This window comes from Hirundo rustica, chromosome 7, assembly GCF_015227805.2.
Source record: "Hirundo rustica isolate bHirRus1 chromosome 7, bHirRus1.pri.v3, whole genome shotgun sequence".
Lineage (NCBI taxonomy): Eukaryota > Metazoa > Chordata > Aves > Passeriformes > Hirundinidae > Hirundo > Hirundo rustica.
In genome coordinates, this window is record NC_053456.1 from 6,446,969 (window position 1) to 6,465,784 (window position 18,816).

Consider the following 18,816-nt stretch of genomic DNA (forward strand, 5'->3'; position numbering starts at 1 on the left):
GACAGTATTCCACTGGGACAGACTTCTGAGCACTACACACATTCTGAAAACCAGCTTTAACTGTATTATTTTGGTTTTGCTCTTGCACAACCTGGATTTGTTAGACCAAAATCCATAGAAACAACAGTTTCTAAAATATCATACTTGCCATTCAGCCTGTACATTTTCTGTATGGAATTAGGTTTCCTTGAAAGTATAAATTTCTAAGTCACCGTTTCAGTCATTCCATCAAACTTCAGGAACAACCAGTGTCAGCTCTGTACAAACCACAGCCCCTGGAAGGGTTCTGTTTTAAACAACAGCTTTGAAATAATTTGCATTCAAGGTGGAGTAGCTGGCTATGTTAATAAAACAAAGATCCTTACAATTAGTATGCCCACAGGAAAACACAGGTCTCCATGCTTATCAGCTGCAAGTGAAAATACTTTTCACTGAGACTTAATTCTAGTCATAAGCTAAAAATAAGTGGGTACAGTCAGAATTTGAATGCACATCTTTCACAGGTCTGGAAGAACTGGCTTCTGCAGAATTCCACAGGGAAGTTATAACCTAAGCTGCTCCCAAGGGCAAAACTACCTCAGCTCTTTGGTCTGCCCGGGTCTATTAAACACCCCAGATGCAGAAACGTTTGAAGGGTTAAGTGATGTTCCCAGGGAGCTCACAGCATTCCCTTGGGGGATTTTACAAATCCCAACAATGCACATTTACCAAAGCCACAAACCCACAGCCAGGTGGGAAGGAAGCAGGGTGGTGTTTGGAACTGCAGCTACAACTTAAGGAAGCCCAGTAAGACACAGATGTTTGAACCTGCACTTTGAAGCTCACTCTGGTTCCGTCCTTCACGTGACATCTACTCAATTTCTCACTTTCAAACCCTCCCTCCCTCCCCAAAGTACCACTAAGAAGGAACAGCTGAGCAGAGGAAAGCAGCAGGCACACAGAAAGAGTCAGTGCTGGGTCATGTGAAGCCTGGAGAGCTCCACCACTACTGTAAAACAAATGTTTCACTCCAGGACCAACAAAATCCAACAGACCTGAAAGCTCCAGAAGCTCCCACCTCCACTACAGCAGCACATCTGGCCCTTAAATTCAGACTCCACTGTAGTAAATACTATCTTACAAGACAGAAAACTTGGGTGTTCTAGGCATCTGCTTTCTTTTTACTACAGTCTGAGATTCCACAAGCTACACGAAACTTTTAACACAGATCTGCCTTCCTAAACATGGCAATTTTATGAACGCTGTCACTGAAACAACACTGAGGAACCTGACACAATCAGGACTTCAGGAATTTGCACTGACAGATTTCTAGCTCTGTCTTGGTTCTGAAAAGCAATTAAAAGCAGGATTCTATCCTGCACCAGCAAAAGCTATGTGGACACCCCAGCCAAGAGCCAAACCAAGTCTGTCTTCTGAAGTTCTCCCCACTCCTGTCCCTTTCTTTCACTGAAGATACAGCACATGAAGTCAGTGAGACTTCATTTCAGCTGAAAGCTCTCACTACATACTGTGCTCCATCCTTACATGAATGAACCCTTGAATTTCAAAATGAGAAAGGAGCATGACTTACCATCTAGTAGTTCTAAAGTAACTGAGGGATCTACATACTCCCACCAGTGTTTTCCATCAGTCGATACTGGAATCTCCCAGTTGGACCACTTGCAGGCCAAGTGAATGCACACACATGCTATCACTGTGGGCTTGTACTGGAGACAGAAGGTGGTAAGGTGAAGGCTGGTGCACAAATTTCATAATGAGGAACCAAAGGAAACCAAACATGTAAAAGAGAAAACCCAAAGAAATCAACCATTAACATACAGAATGAGATAGCTCATCAATCAACAGCAGTTAAACATTTTGTTGAATAACTTCATAAGATATCTTACTGCCCTAAGAGAACAAAGGGCAGTGCATTTATCTGGTAGAAAAGTTTGCTTTTGCTATCAAAAGCCTGATGAACTCTCAATAAATTTACCAATTATTCTACTGTACTTAAGAACTAAAAAGGGCAGTATAATATGGTGAATTAAAATTCTGCAGGAGATTGCATAGATCAGCACAGTGATAGTGCAGTCACTGAAGGAGACAATCAGAAGGTCCCCAGCAGTTCCACAGCAGCCAGGTGAGTTATCCGTGGGCTTTGCTTTCACCAGGCCTGCATTTGGAACATTTGTGACCTTGTCTTCAGCTTCCAGCACCACAAATACATTGGTTCACTTTCACTGCTTTAGCATAACTTCTCTTAACAGCTGCTTAAGTACAGAGCCTTGCCCGTCAAGGAACCACCAGGATTTACTGATTTATTCTGAACAGTTCTAATAACCAGCAGATACTGTTTATACTCTATCTACACATAATGTAATCCTTTTAAATAAAGATTAAAGTAGTTTTGCAAGAGGCAAATTGAAGTAATCAAGAAATCAAGACTAAATTCTGCTCTCTTAATTCTTTCTGTGACAGGCTATGTCTACAAAACATCCACTTGAAATCCTAGAACTATAAATTTATCTAAGCAGTTAAGTTTTAAAACTATATATTAAGATTAAAGAGCTGTTTTTTAAAAGAAATAACACCGGGCTAGTACTAGTCTATCTAAAAAGAGAAATCAGCTAGTTGAAAATATCTTAGGCCCAGTAGAATTTATAAGTTAAGACTGAATCAATATACTTAAAGTTAAGAGAAAACTGCCATTAACTACAAGTGTAAACTAAAAATAGTTTTGTACTTACCAAGACGCTCGGATTTCTAGGTTAAGTTTATCTCTCTGTAATCTTTAGCTGCTATTCAGGCTACCAATTTTAGACTTATGCACTCACAATCGAGAAAAAGTCATCAGAAAGCACCACTACACTTCTCATTGTGCATTTCAGCCCTTTGTGCCGTCAGGCCCTTGTCCAATACACCGCACTGCAGGCGGGGAGGTACCACCACGGGAGGTGGCCCAGTCCCCCACTGCAACAAGGGTAAGACACATCAGGGGGCCCTGCAGTAAAGGAAGCTATAGTGTGCTACAACAGTGCAACAAAGAGGTTCAGGATAACAACCTGTTGGTAGCCATGAAATAGGATGTCTGTGCCAAATCCTTGCTTGCTGTAAGAAAAGAAAAACAGAGAGATTAAAGACCTGCGCTAACTTGTCGCGTTCGTTCCAAAATTCAAGCGGTTCTACCTTCCAAAACTCACTGCTGGGTATTTCTAAAGCTCTTGATCTGGCTTTGGCTAACTAGCCTTTAAAATAACCTTTTCCGAGACACAGAAGACTGAGCCACACTAAGTGCTGGAGCTGTCATTCCCTTCAGTGCCCCCTCCCCTGCACAGCCCACAGGACAGCTCCCCTCCAGGCGAGCGCTCTCCTTGGGAAGCGCTGCTTCCCCACCCTCACCTGCAGGGGATCCCTGCTTGGACCTGCAGTGCGGCAGGCAACTCAGAGCACAGAGCTCATCCTGCTCTTGGAGAGGGGCATGGCAGGGCACCCTCCCACCTCCCCAGAAACAGCCACCTCTCTCTCCCAAAGCCCTGGCACACAGCAAGCCCCCAAGCTATGCGGGGAAAAAAAAAAAAATCAGTTTTCTGCTCCTTCTACTTAAGAGCACTGTCGTCATAACATTTTGCTCTGTATTTCTTAAACCTATGGCAAAGCTTGGATAGGAAACAGACAAATTCATTTGAGTTAGTCAGAAAAAAAAATACCGAAACAAACCACAGGACTGCAACATGCCAGAAATGAGAAACTGACTTGGGCTGTTAGAGCCGCAGAGTGCTGACCCCTAGAGTGACACCCCAATGCTCCTCACTCAGGTAAGAGAACTTACTGTAACATGCATTTAATGGAATAGCTGGGCACAAGGGGTTAAACCGCAGATTGAATGCAGCCTTCACTGAATTCTTACTTTGACACTATCACTTGAAATCAGTGCTACCTGCAGAAAGTGTAGTGTTGAATTTTATGTCAAAGGGAACACTGGTAAATTTTTATTTTAATAATATTTCTATAAAGGTTGAGAAATACTACAGTGGTTTTTAAAATTTGGTTTAAAAAAAGCATATTAAAATGTGATTTAACTCAACTTCTAATAATTGCCAAGGAATAAAATTCCGGATTGTCTTGATGCTACGCAGCCAGGCAGTGCCACAATGTGAGGAGAACGTGGAAGCTGCAAGGTAACTGCACATGAATTCTACTAATCCTGATTAATAATAATCAGGTGAACTGACAATGTGTTATTTTATAATATTTAGTTTGCACACTGTAATGGTAATTACATGCCAGGAAACCAAGGAGCTCAACTTCTCCCTCCCATCTAAAAAAATGTAACGTGGAATTGGAAAAAAAAAAAAAGAGAGAGAAAGTGAAATGAGACTGTCATAACAAATAAAAATACACAGTGGTTGAGTAAGACAGAAATGGATGTCTTGCTCTTCATTTTTCATCAAAGCAATGCCTACAGGACCTTCAATGATTTATATACTCTGTAAAGTTACATGTTTGAATTAAGGGAGCAAGACCAAGAAGCATCTCTGCTCTCACTGAAATGTCCCTTTTGAACAAGGAAAAAAACAGATGCCAGAAAACTTCTATTTAACATCAGCTTGAAAGATGAGTAAATCAAAACACATACCTGGAAGAAAAGAATCACATCTTGAAACACACACTTCAGCCTAAATCAAAAATTACTGTGCTAAATACCTTACCTATACTACAAGTAGTATGATTCTGTTTCATCTTATTTACAGCTAAATAATAATCATTGCCAAAACCAGCAAGAAATTTCAGCTCACAACTAAAGCCTTTGATCACACACGGCTCAACTGAAAATATCCGTCCCAAACTCTTCTATGTAGGGCAACTTTGGTTTAGCAGAATCCATCAGTTTCAGAAATTAAATCTAATGAATTTTGGTTCTTATATTTTGGTGGTTTATTTCCATTATAGTAGTGGAAAGTGCATCTCCAAGATTTAAATTATCTTGAAGCAGGGGCTAAATAAAACAAGCCAGCAGAGCTGCTCTTGTAACTCACAAGCTGCAGGACCGATGGCTACGACACCAGCCTTGAATGACCAGTTTTGGATTTTAGCATTCAGGAGTGATTTAAAACATTCATCTTGTCTCACTGCTGCAGGAGCAGCCATAAGACAGGATTAGTGAAGCAGTCATCAATATTTTGAAACAGGACTTGCTGTCTGACACACCCTCCCAAAGGCTGTCTCCAAGAAACTGCCAACTGGAAACCAAAATGCTTTTTATTGGGCATAGCCACACAATTCAACTGCTTGCAATTCCAAGATACCTGAGTCTTTTCTCCAACACAGCTTATTTTGGATCTTGGGATGCTCATGAAAACATGACTGCCAAGTCCTCATGAGGAGCTGGTAACTGGCTATGCCTGGACCCTGACAATGTGTGAGCATTCCCCAGAGAGAGGAGATTGCAGATAAGCCAGTCAGCATCAGAAGAGAGAAGCTTGCTGAAGTCCTTCTGGCAAAAGCAAAAAGCCCCAGGCTCTGAACAGAGGGATGCTGGAGGGTGCCTGCTGTATCTGGAAAGGGCTGGAGGAGGCCATGGTGTAGGCATTCAGGTCTGAGCAGTCCTGGTGGCTTTGCTCTCTTGAAAGTATTTAAAGCTTGGGAACAGGCCCATAAAAGCCTGAGGTCAAAGTTCAGAATGGCAAGGCCGCCTGTAGCAGTGCTGGAGTGCAGCTGGTGTTCCATATTTTTCCACACCACTAAGATTTAAATTTTCTTATGAGAATACCCTCTGAAAAAGCTGATGCATTTTCACCTCCTCTTCTGCTGACTGTCTTTCGTGGCCCGATTTAAGCAATGGCATCTGCACACAGATACTATGGGATATTTGAAGGATCTGACAGTGCAATTTCCACAAAAGATTAGTTAAGGATCACGGGTGTTCAAGATACCTGATAACCTGCAGAGTAGCGAGAACAATCCTAGAAATCCTTGAGATCTCATCTTCAGTTCCAAAAGGTTGTGTCCCAGCATAAAGGAGTGACTGAAGACTTCGCAAGGTGGAGATGAGGATACAGATTCCAAGTTTCACCAGAAGCAGGCTGAGAACACACTGATTTTGCACCAGTGGAAGAGGACCATGCCACAGTCTTGGCACCAGGGCAGTTTCACTGCTGATCATTTAGCTAGTGTTGAAGGCAGCAAGGTTCAAAACCAGAACAGTTTTTGGTCTTTTGATGGGGTTTTCTTCCCCTTTTCTTTTTTCCTTTCTTCTCTTCACTACTGGAGCTTTCTTGGAATGGGCACTGAAGCTTGCTGACAGGCCCTCACATATCCACTGCCTTCAGATTCCTTGGACCTGTGGGATCCTAAGGAATGATGGTCCTGTCTCCTCTTCTCAGTCTCTTGACACTGAGGAAGAATGGTGCAGAAAAAATACTAAGCCCACACCATTTTCCTTGTCTGCTATACTGACCAAACTGCAAAGATGGAACAATTTCATTAACCCATGAGTCTCTGAAGACCAGAAGGAGTAACTAGATATTGTATGCCTGAACATCATGAATCATTATTTATCCTTCCAGTCACTCCTTCTCTGCAAGGATCTGTGTTGTCTAATAACACCTCCAAAAAGGCTTCACTCTTAGAGAAGAATTCCTTTTTTCTTTAGCTGTATGTTGAAGCAATTTTATTTATTTGCACCAATTCCCACTTACTAGTTCATCTTCGGCTTCCAGCAATTGACTCTGGTGTGCCACTGCCAGACTAGACAGTCTTCTGACAAAGGACTTGGCTGAATTCTTTGAGCATCATCAATACAGCCCGGGTTTTTATTTTTTCATTTTGTTTTTAAAAGGGGATAGCTTACAGCTTAGTAACAGCTTACAGTGACTGCATAAAACGAATTACCCTGGATGCAAGACAGCAAAAAGTGGTGGAGAGAATCAGCCATCCTCTGAGGCCCTTTCCCACCACCCGACAATGCAGTGCACAAACCCTAAGCCAAATCCAGAAACACAGTCCTCACCTAACTTTGCTGCCCCTTTCCTGATACTCAGACATTACATTCCTCCCTTCCTCCTCTCTCCAAACACGCATTTGGAGGTTTTAATCATAACAGGCCTGGATAACAGGATAAATTAATCATCTTTATTCAAAAAAGGTATCTCTGCCTTCTGAAATGGTGCTTTTGGTCTAAGATTACGTTATCAGAACTGGATTCAGTAACCTTGGATTTCTTTGACCTCTCAGTCAATTTCTTTAGCACTGAAGGTTTAACACTGACAAATCTTAGGTGTATTTTGAAAGCTTCAGGACTCAGATATCTGAGTGTTGCATCTACTAACACTGAAAACCCACACTGTCCAATAAATAAATGATCAGGGACAGAAAACTAAACTCCTAGCACTGTGCCTTTGAAGATAATCTCTGTGCCCACAGGCCCATCTCTTTGTCCTCTCAAAACATAAAACCAATGTTCCATGGCAGTTATTCTGTCCTTTCACTACTTCAAATTTCATGTTTAATGTTTTAAATGAATTAATTAGTTTTCTTTTTCTTATTTTAATCTGGTGTACTCAAATCTTGTGTCCCCATTTACACCATTCCTAGGGACACATGCTCCCAAGGATTCCATTCACACACACTAAGGAGCACACCTTTCCTCGAGCAGGTTTTCAAACATGACACATTGCATTCACTGTGCACCAGTCCTTGAGCCACACGGATTTGCAGCCCTCACTGAAATCTTCAGATTTCAAGACTTGGTATCACTTTAAACTTTGAAGTATTTTTTTCAAGTCTGCTGACATTAAGTACTTTTTTAAAGACGTCAAATTAAAAAATTCATAGTATCTTCAAAGTATGAATTTTGTCAGTACAAAAAATTAGCTACCAGAACACAAAGGGAAAAGCTGAACCGCCTTAGAGTGGTATCTGCCCTTGATGAAAGGAAATCCAGTTTGTGTAGCAAACTGTGCCTGGAGGCTTGAGTGACACACGCTGATGTGGAAATCCTGAGGCAATACAACATTGCCCCCACCCCTCCCCACAGCCTCAAACACCAAACAGAAGCACAGGGGCTCCCCAGGACAGTCAAACGTGCTCATTTACAGCGACCAACAGCTAAGAAAATCCAAAGCAAAACCCTACAGAGCAGCTGGTGCAGGCTACAGAGACTTCAGGTGCAACTGGACTCATGCACCAAGTCACAAGCAAATCTGGGCAGAAAGCAGAGAATCATTATTATATGGCAATAAAACTACTTATATAATCTTATAGCAATAAAACTACTTTATATGCAAATAAGTTACAGCACCAGCCCTACTCAGTGTCCAAAGACAGGACACCAGGAAGCTACAGCAAATAGGAGACACTGCCTTCAGAGAACACCGTTAATTGCAGAGTTACTACAAGCCAAATCTAGTTAACAGAATTAGGCTGTACCTAACTTTCATATATTTTATAGAGGATAAAGAAAAAACATCAAAAACTTTGAACCACTTAGGCCTTCTTCACTGCAAAAATAGCTAATGACTAGAGACTAACAACCATGGTCTGATCATTTCAAAACACTTTTTACTTAAGACATAATTAAAGTGAAAAGCTTATTTTAGATGCTTTTACAACTGATCCCTGATTTTTTTCACCCTACATCTTATAAGAGGGTGTTTTAATCTTTTTTTTTAAAGCTCCAACAGAAACCAATTAAAAAAGAAGATGTGCCAAAATGCCACCAAAAATATGGAGAACAGACCAGGTTTTCCAGCCAGTCACAGTAATGAGCTGCATACAAGTTAAAGGCTGGGGGTTTTGTGCTACCATCCCAAAACAAGTAAGGACACACTGCTCCAGAAAAACAATTAGTCACCCCTATTTGCATGAGACAGCAGACTTGCTAGGCACTCTCTTTATCCCTCAAGTCCACTACCTGAAAAATGTGCTAAGACAAAAAGCTGGCATTAGCCAGCAAAACTGGCTAATCAACGGGCAAAACTACTTCAGAGTGAAAATCACCAGCTCAGAAGGATACTATGGATCTGGCCAACCAGTTTGCAACCGCTGACTGCTTCTGTCATTCCAGAACACATGGAACAGGTACTATTAAAACCAAAGCTAATAAGAAAACAAAAAAATTATGAAGGACAGAGGACTGGACTCTTTATGAGTCTCTAAAGGCTAAGATAAAACTTTTAATTAATTATTAATTTTAAACATACTCTTTGGACAACACAGTTGGTGAAAAATCGTATTAGACAAATAACATTACTTTCAAATTTTATTAAAAAGGTAAAAAAGGACTTACAGACGCGGTTAAAAGTCACTGACCTCTCACTAACTGTGTACATTTCACAACATCTGTGTGTGGATGTTCAATGGTAATCTCAAAACCTGAGGAGTTACAAATACATTTTAGAATTATACATTTGCATCTTTAAAATAGAAAGCAAACCCCTTACATTTATTTCCCTGCAGACCTCAAATACTTGCTAAACCTTTGCACTGCAGAATAAGTAACAGTGTTTAAGTGCCTTTTATTCTTTACCTTTTCATACTTCTGAATGGCAGATGGTAAAGCCACTTTGTAATCCATTACTAAAATATTCCTCCAGTAATTTCAAATCCAATACACACATAACCTGGGAAATTACTATCTTTTTAAAGCTGAATATATCTGAACAATTTCTAGCAAGTTAATAAGTCAGTAAAAACTGTACTGCAAACACAATGAAATATGTGTGTGTACTTCTATTAATTGATTTCTAGCACTTAAACATGTTGCATGTATAAAATAAGAAATTAAGTCAATTTGTAGATCGGTGGCTTAAGAAATCCTTCTTGGTTTATGACACTGTTTTAAGAATTAGGTCACTACTGTGAGCTATTTTTTTAACAATACCCAAAGTGGTGTTTAAGAATATCTGAGCAAGTCAGTGCTCTCAGGCCTCTGGCTGTAATTGTCTCTATGGTATTTTAGTCAGAAGAGTGTCTTGACAGAACATTCCACCTCAAATTTTGGAATCATCTGAATTCATGAAATGGTTCCACTACAATGTGCGTTGCTCAGAGTCAGCACCTGTTTAATTACATAATGTTCTTCTATGGAAAGTCAGAATGGGGAAGAGCATTGGGTACAAAGCTCTTTCCAACTGCTTCAGGACACACACAGCCAGCCCACTACTCCATGTTACCTTATGGGAAGAAATGGCAATTTCTTAGTATTGTAATTACTACTTGGAGTAAAATGTACTTGGTAACCTACACATTTCTAACTCAAACTGTCAGAAACATCTCTTTCACAAGTACAGACACACCTTTCTTCTCCCCAGTGAACACAGCAGAACTGCTAACACAGAACTAAATTCACAGGTCAGAAGTTATACAAGAAAACAGTTAAATTCTAGTGTACCAACAGCACGTCAAAAATCCAGTTACGTGGGTCCCACTAGCTCTTCATGGCTGCACAGGAGGTATTTAGAAAGACATACCTAAAGTTTGAAGCATTATTGTTTCAAGTATAACCAGCTCTTGGGCTTGCTGAAGGTATGCCTGAAACAAAGAAGCAGACAGGTGAAGACACAGCAGTCCACAGCCTCAGAACTTCATTCACACACTGCCTCTGGCACAGCACCAGCAACACGAGACCAGTACCCAGTGAGCACTGACAGCTCACAACACTTCAGAGGGGTTACATTCTTCCACCAGTACCAGCACTGCTACAAATGCAGTTCCACCGGCCTGCCTTCCACAGGAGGATTAATTTGAGACTGGATCTCAGACAACCTATTTCAGCAAAGCATTTTTAGGAGGCCAGGTGGGTGCTGCAAGAATTTCAAGATGGAGCAATCTCTTCAAGTTTCCTAACAAATAAGTGAGTCTTTAAGAAACTGCATTAAGTAATAGAAGGACTTCAATGGTGTGAAAACAAAGCCTTTTTTTTTCATTCTAGGCTGCAGAAAGCAATAATCCAGCAAGACAATATAACAAATCATTAGATGAAATGTCATCTTTCAAACCATGTATCTTTGTAACCATAACTTCCACCTACATCACTCTTTGTATCCAGCTGTGGCTCTTGAGGATGAAGACAGGCATTTGCTACTTTAATAACATGTTCAAGTTTCCGTGGCTGTTCTTCCACTTTTGCAGCCAAAAACAATGCCGTGGGAGACATTATCTGGAGAAGAAAAACGTTTATTTTTAAACTTTTCACAAGCAGGACTTCAATTTTTATGAAGTCTAAACTAGCACAGAAAAGGTTTAAGAAGTTGGATTTGTGGCTTTTTTTTTTTTTTTTTCCAGTTTTGAAGTCATGCAAGGCAACAAAAATATAACTAGTCATGTTTTATTTTGTAACTGATGCAATCCTCTCAGCAGCACAGGGAAGGAGTAGCATAATGTTAAATTACATTTGTGAGTAAGATGTCTGAGGTCAAACTAATTCTAGTTCAACATTAAAAAAAAAAAAAATTTGGCCCAGAAGACTTAGTCACAGTAGAACAGGCTGTTTCAAGTTAAATATACTTCATGAGAAAGTTCATCCAATTCCTTGCAGAGAACGAGTCACTACACACCATCTTTTCAGTGAAACAGCTGGTCACAAGTTCTGCTAGCATTTAATTCTCCCAAAGAGTGAGAAACTTTGCAGAGAACTTTAATAAAAACAGCCTGTTATAGAAACATAGGCTTTACAGGTAAAAGAAACTTTATATATACACACATATTCTTAGAAACTTTGCTATATGCCCAGCAGTATCTGCAGAACAAAGCATAAGGATCTGTAAAACACCGGTTGTATCAAATGTTAATAAAGACCACACATTACATTTAAAGATGAAAATTTATATCAAACACTAAGTATCATAAGGTGGCAGCTCAGTATCACCTGAGAGTTAGCTGTGAAGTAGAATTTTGGTGCCTGTTGCCAGCCAGAATGACGGATGTGTGCAGACAGAACACAGCAAACCACAAATCATTGATGAATTAGGTTCCCTTAGCATGCAAAACTGCCCTTGCTACCCAGGAATTAAAATGGTACTAGAAATCATCTAGACATAAGCTGATTAAAATGGTTAAAATTAAGCCAGTATAAAGCATTTATTCAGAGACTGAAATAGCTGCTTGCTGAGTATTTAATTAATGCATGGTGCAAGTAGTGCACGTATTGGATTTCTCATTCAATGCCCAAATAAAACTAGGCTAAGTAGGAGGCACAGCCCCCCTAAAGTCAGATTTGCCTTTTTTCTTTGCATCCTTAAATCACTGAAATGTCTGCTTGGATCTTAAGTAAAACTTTAAAGTTGGCAGCCTTGAAAATGGATACCCTGGTAAGGCAATACCCTTTGGTGAGTAGAAGTGTGCCATGAGAAATCTAGCAAAAATCTCAGTCTATAAAACCAACCACCCAAAACAAGTCACAGGGAGAACATTCTTTTACAAGGAAAACAAGAACTCCTGTTTTCTTTTTAAGACTCTTGTAACCTAAGCCTGATGAACAAATGAAATAAAAAACCAAAGTGAAGTGTTCCTGAACAAGGCCATATTAGCACTGCCATTTAATACTTCTGATGGCTCTGCAGAAGTTCCTATCCTCATTACTTGAAGTAATGATTAGAAATTCTGGAAGGAATTTCCTTTGTCAGGGATTGAAATGTGTCTCACACTGGGAGATAAAACTTTTAAACAGTAAATGTGATGGAAACACTTTCTGGAGTTCAGAAAGTGAGAGTATCAACAGCTCTGATGTGGCAGAAGATGCCAGGCAGCACACACAGGCATAACCCAACACACACTTATCAATCATATCAAGGTATTTTACAGAACTCAGTTTTCAACAACTGCCATGGCTGAGCACATTTCCGTGTCACAGAGGCATTATTTGAACCAAGTCACCAATGACCGCACCATTAAATCATCAGCAAATTCTGACTCGCTGTTACTGCGTCTGACTGCACCGAAGTTCTACTTGCTTCCAAAAAAGCACCATCAGGCTGACTTCAGCATCTCTTCTCATTTACTGGAGCAGATCACATCTGGCCAAAAAGTCTCCACGCAATTCCTGATCTCCAAGACCTTACACAAAACACAGCTCTGGAGGCTAATTAAGTCAAGCTGATTAAGTTTCATCTAACTCTGGTTCATCAGAAATCTATGTACAGCCCAATTACCTATTTCCTTCAAAAAGAAGATTTGGCTTCTGGCCAGAGAATTTCAGGTCTTTGTCTTATCTAGGACAAGCATTCCCACTCCCAGTTTAGAGCAGGCCATTATTTTTAGCTCCCCTGGTATTGATTCAGAAAAATAGACATCCTAGTAAAATTCCAGACTTGGCACAAATGTAGTCTTCAGTGAACACACCCTGCTAAGTGTATAGCTGGCAAAGTTACTCAAATGCTTTCATTCATTTCCTATTACCAAAAATGGCAAAAAACCCAAGCAAAGTAGAACAAAAAACCCCCCAAAATTAAAGAAACATACTTGACAAAGCAATAATACATTTCCTCTATATAAATATCTTAATTTGATACCAACCAAAATAATTTAGAGTAATTATATACTATGCACCCAAAATAGTCTTAAAGACTTTGAGAAATCTTCAGAACACATGTGGTATATGACATTAACCCCCACTTTATTACCAGCCGAGAACCTCAGAAACCAAGTCCCACAGAAACAGGAAAAAAACCTAAAACACAAGAGCCTTGTTAACACAGTCCAAAAGCATTATACAGCAAGTTCATTGGGAACTGTGGTACAAGTCCTTTTTCACTTAAAAAGTACAAGACAGTGTAAAGACAAAGGCATTCAGAAAAATCTCAGAACACAGCAGCAGCATGCAAGTGGTTTTCTGAGATCTCCCTCTCCCCTCAAATGCTAACATTAGTATGTTTTTAGATTTGATACAGTTTAGCCTAAGACATTAAGTGCTTCTAGTCTAAGAGAGGGTTTTCAAGTCTGAACACAAAGAGCCTTGTGGAATTTTTTTTATTATAACCAGGAGCTCACATTGCATAAAAGCAGCAAATATGTTAAACTGCAATATTAAAACCAGAACTGAAGTACCCAAAACAGCCTCACTAGAGTTTGAAGCGTATTATGAAAGTTTCAAGAACTTTGCAAAACTGCAAAGTCAACTGTTTAATACTGTGATTTGGACAAGGCACAAGGAAGGGAATGCAGAAGGACTGGAAACAAAACACCCTTCACACAACTCACCTACCTTGCACTTGAAGGGAAAAAACTCCTCATGCAGCCTTCTTCAGGCTCTCTAAGTTCCACTGCATGTCACAAAAACCCCTTGACATGATCAAGGCTATTTTCAACTGCTTGTTTGGTATTCCATATGGCATTTCTAAGGATTCTATTTAAAAACTACAGCTACCATTTGGATGCCTTACCTTTCATTGACAGCACATGAAGGATTTTCCCCCCTTTCTGTTCTACAAATCACAGTGTACTGAAGAATAAGCATCTAAAAGAATTATTTGCTATATAACAATGTAACACACCAAGTATTATAGAAACGGTATTTGCAGAAGAATTTTAATTTTGAAGATATTTTAAAGTATAATAGTGAGGCTAGTGCTGCCTATAAATAGCCAGCAAGCTCCTTCCCATCCCCATATTAGCACAGACTAAGTTTATACTCATAGGAACCCAAAGTTCCTACGCCCTGGTCAGCAACACAGAAAGAATAATTTGTGCTGAAGAGATCCACAGTAGGTCCTGTCATTTGCACACCCAGGGAAATTAGTAGTCAAGGCATCCAGTTCTGCTTCCCAGAATTGGTAAAGCAAGTCCCCATCCTCACTGGGGCACAGCAACCTTGCAAGGACTTTGCCTGCCTTGACTGCAACATCAAAACCTCAGTACTTCCCTCTTTGCACCTAAATATGTGTACTCTGTAGGTAACCCAGAGCAACTCCTAGGTGACCTGCTAGCTCACAGTAACTTTACAAAAAATGGGGTATTTGGCCATTGGAGCAGTACATGTAATACATTCCCAACGAACCAAGACTACATTAACTGGTACTTGCCACCCCTGCAACTCTAGAGATTGAAGATACTGTTGGGAATCCTGTTCCCTGTTCACAGATGACTCAAAACTCCTGAAAGCCTGTAAAACTGTTCAGCAGTAACTTACACTGAAGAAAAAACCCCATGAAATTAAGGCAACATCTATTCTCAACTGGGCTTCCATTAGAAGCCCTATTCATTAAGTGCACGTCACATACGTGACATACGTGTATATTTGTATAACCTGGTAGCTGTACACGATGATAAACGTGTAAGTGCTTATTACCACACTAAAAACATTAATCTACCAATAAACCAACACAGCACAGGCCACATTTTTTCAGCTGAAGATCATAAGGCATTCTGACTAATGGCCATCTAATCTCCTAGCCCCAGCATTCAGATTCCTTCCTGCCATGGATAAACAGCACCACGTGCACACAACAAAGAAATATTAGAGATACACTGCATATGCTGTAGGACAGCTTATCCAGGTCTTACCTTTGGGACTGCCAGTACCTTAGTACTCCTTTCTAAGGGTTACTTTCTTCTTGCAGAGATGACTATTGTTACATTCTTTAGCCTGCCAAGTAATCTGGGAGATTTAAGTATTTATTAGAGTTCTTGGCTTTTGCTTTCTTTACAAGGATCTAATGGATGGTTTGGGAGTATTCTAAAAGAGACTCCATTCACTGAGACCCTCTTTACCCCATAGACTGGTAAAAAAAAATGCTCTTGCCCATCAGCACATATACAAAGCCACTCTCTGGCCTTATGCTCATTAAAAATTACAAAAAGGAGTTCAGCAAGAATCAGCGTTACTGAGATACAACCTGCAGTTCACTTGTCTTTAGCTTTGAAGATTATTACCTGAGAATTAATTAAATAGCACACTTCCCTCCCCTGTAATAGCTGTAGTTTCCATGGAATTCTGCCCTTACATAGCTTACTTGTGAATTTTAAGATCGTAATTTAACTTAAGTTTTTGTACAAAGATCACTATACATTCAAACACTACTGTGCTGCCAGTTCCACGTGACGGTCATTTACCAGTATCCAGTGAAAACACAGCAGCCAAGGCTCCTTGCTGCCTAGATCCAGCCCAGATTCCCAGCTGACAGTACAAACACTATAGCAGGTGCTCTAACAGGTATGGAGGTTCATATATAAACACAGCAGTCCTACACTGAGCCACCTCTCCAATCCAAGCAGCTCTAGTTTATCAAGCCCATAAGCCACTCAATCCCAGAAAACTCGATGCCTCACCAGCTCCAGGTTACTGCTACACGGGCAGAACAGCAGCAGGAGGGGGGAAAGTGGAACTTGTATGGACAAACACTGCAATTCTGGTAACAAGCTGCTGGAAATGTGAGTTTAGCTCAGATTTTGATGAAAAATAGTTATATACACTTCTGAAATGTACTTTTTCTGAAATGAAAAAGTATTTCCAGCTAAACAGGCACGAAGTAAAATGCCCATGTGCTCAGCCAACAATAATAAACAAATTCATGACAGAAAGAAGAGCTGGCTCTCCTTGTACCCCTCTGTGTACCTGCCTCAATTGCAGACAGGACAAGGTTTGCAAGAGTCCACCCCTTGGCAGATGAAGGTCTGCTCTGGCCTAGACCTAACATCTGTCACAGTCTCAGTCTCTTTATTTTGTCATTAAAAGATCTAAGAAAACTCATCCGTAACATTAAATGACAAACCACCATCACTATTGATTGTTCTTCCATAAAACAAACAAACCCCAAGAACACCTAGACTATTATATTATTATTTTTCCACCTATTGCATCCAGTACTGGACATTAAAAAAAAAAAAAAAAAAAAAAAAGCCTGACATTTCCAGGTTGTTACCTCCAGTTCCATACCTGTTACAATATTCCTCAATAACAGCCAGCATTTTTACTGAAAAATTCTGTTCTTAACAACACATTTCGTGTTCAGAGTCAGCATGTCCAGGTCATTAGGTAAAACAAGATTTACCTCATCAGATGTAAACATATTTCTTGTCTAATGTGACTTAACACACCATTTAAGACTAGACTAGCTAAAACAATTTACACTGCTTCAGGAACAGCTACATAATCCATATGGATACACACACAACCACATTATCACTGTCAGACACACCATGCCAGAACTTCCACTGACTTCACCAAGAAAAATGTGTGTTCCTACACATTAGCCTTTCAAACTTCAGCACACAAGCACCAGCCACATTTGAAACATCTAAATGTATTCTTCACACATCTGAAATGTGCTTGCTGATGGTGCCTATTTTTTTTTTATTTTGATGGCAGAAGATAAAATCTAATTGCCACCATTTAAAGTTGAAAACAAGTATCATTACTGCTTCTAAACCATTGATAAGAAGCTGGAATTCCTAAAAACAAATCACACTTCACACTCCTGCATGTAACACTTCTCAGTCAGAACTGCCAAAATTACAGGCATGTTATTACCAAACGTAACATCATACTTACATTTCGATTAAATTTTGTGAAGGAATGATGCATATAAAACCTGTGCATGTAAACAATTGCAGTATTTATCGTAAGCTGAGATCTGGAAGATTAAATGAAGGAAACGCTACATATTAAGAAAACTGTCTACAAGAACTGAAAGCGATGCGCTTTCTACATCAATCACTGCTCTCACCATACTGTCTTCAGCCGAAAATGGACAAGGGACGTGACACTTCGGAACTCAACTGATATTAACACATCCTTAACTGATATTAACACGTATCGCTCCCATCTGTTTCGCAGACCATGTGGAGAATCCTACGCCAGGCTCCCCACAGTCACCCACGGAACGAAAACTCCTCAATGGGGACATACACTGAAACACTCTCTCAAGCGCTTTTGTTTTGTTCCAGTTCAACTATTTCAGTAAGGGATTTGAGGGTTTGGCCTTGCTCCCATCGATTTTTTTTTTTTTCCCCCTTTTAAAAATCACATTAAAGAACGGCTAAAGAGGAGTTGCCCGTTCCGGGGAAAACGGCAACCGGGATTTACTTTAGAAGTGCCCCAAGCCGCAGCTACGGCCACAAGCGCGGCTGAGAGGGCAGGTGGGAACCCGAGCCCCTCACCCGCCGACAAAGAGCGCGGCGCGGGGGCTTCGCCAGGCTCCTCCTCCCATTCTGTGCCTCCAGGCCACGGCTCCATCCCGCGGGGGCGCCGGCCGGGGCTGCGGAGCAGCGGGAAGGGTCCCGGGGACGGCTCCCACACGAGAGAAAAGGTCTCCCACACGAGGGAAAAGGCCTCCCGCCGCCCCTCCGCGCGCGGCCCCCGCCGCCCTCACGCCCGTCCCCGCTCGGATACACGTTGAGGCGCTGGCCCATGTCTTGGATGAGGTTGGCCGCCTGCTGCCGGTACGAGAGCTCCTTGTCGGCCTCCACGCCGCAGCGCCGCGAGGGCGTGTTCTCCAGCTGCTCGCGGCTGAAGAACCAGCGCGACGCGGCCGAGGAGCCGCCGCCGCCCCGCGCTGCGGACCCCGCGGAGCCCGCGCCCGCCGCCGCCATGACACCTCCTCCTCCGCCTCCTCCGGCGCCTCCTCCCGCCGCCTCCATCGCGGCTCTCGCGAGAGTTCGCGGGCCCGCGCGCGCCCCCCGCCATAGCGCCTCGCGGCGGGGCGGCCGCGCGCCGGGCGGGGTCACGTGGGCTCCGGGCGATGAGGGGAGCCGTCATGGCGGCCCCGGGCGTGAGGGCGCCCGGCGGGCTGGGAGCGCGGAGCCTGGAGCGGACCTTCGGGGCCATCCAGCCCGACCGTCGGCCCAGCACCTCCGCTGCGGCCCTATAAACCAGTGAACGCCATCGCCCAGTGCGCCCAG

At 41.6% G+C, this 18,816-nt stretch overlaps 1 protein-coding gene across 7 annotated transcripts in view; it reads right to left on the bottom strand.

Annotated features, from left to right (window-relative positions):
* The window catches only part of CCNT2 (cyclin T2), a 25,872-nt gene extending 7,365 nt beyond the window's left edge, over positions 1–18,507 (bottom strand). For 3 of the 7 annotated variants that reach the window (XM_058421260.1, XM_040068851.1, XM_058421259.1), the window contains exons 1-3: positions 5,289–5,900; positions 3,045–3,090; positions 1,571–1,734 (exon numbers count right to left, since the gene is read on the bottom strand). In XM_058421260.1, coding sequence (XP_058277243.1) covers positions 1,571–1,734; positions 3,045–3,090; positions 5,289–5,709 — 631 coding nt within the window. In that variant the 5' untranslated portion in view covers positions 5,710–5,900. The other 4 variants (XM_040068850.2, XM_040068849.2, XM_040068853.2 and 1 more) reach the window with 3 other exon arrangements.
* Positions 18,508–18,816: the final 309 nt, after the last annotated feature.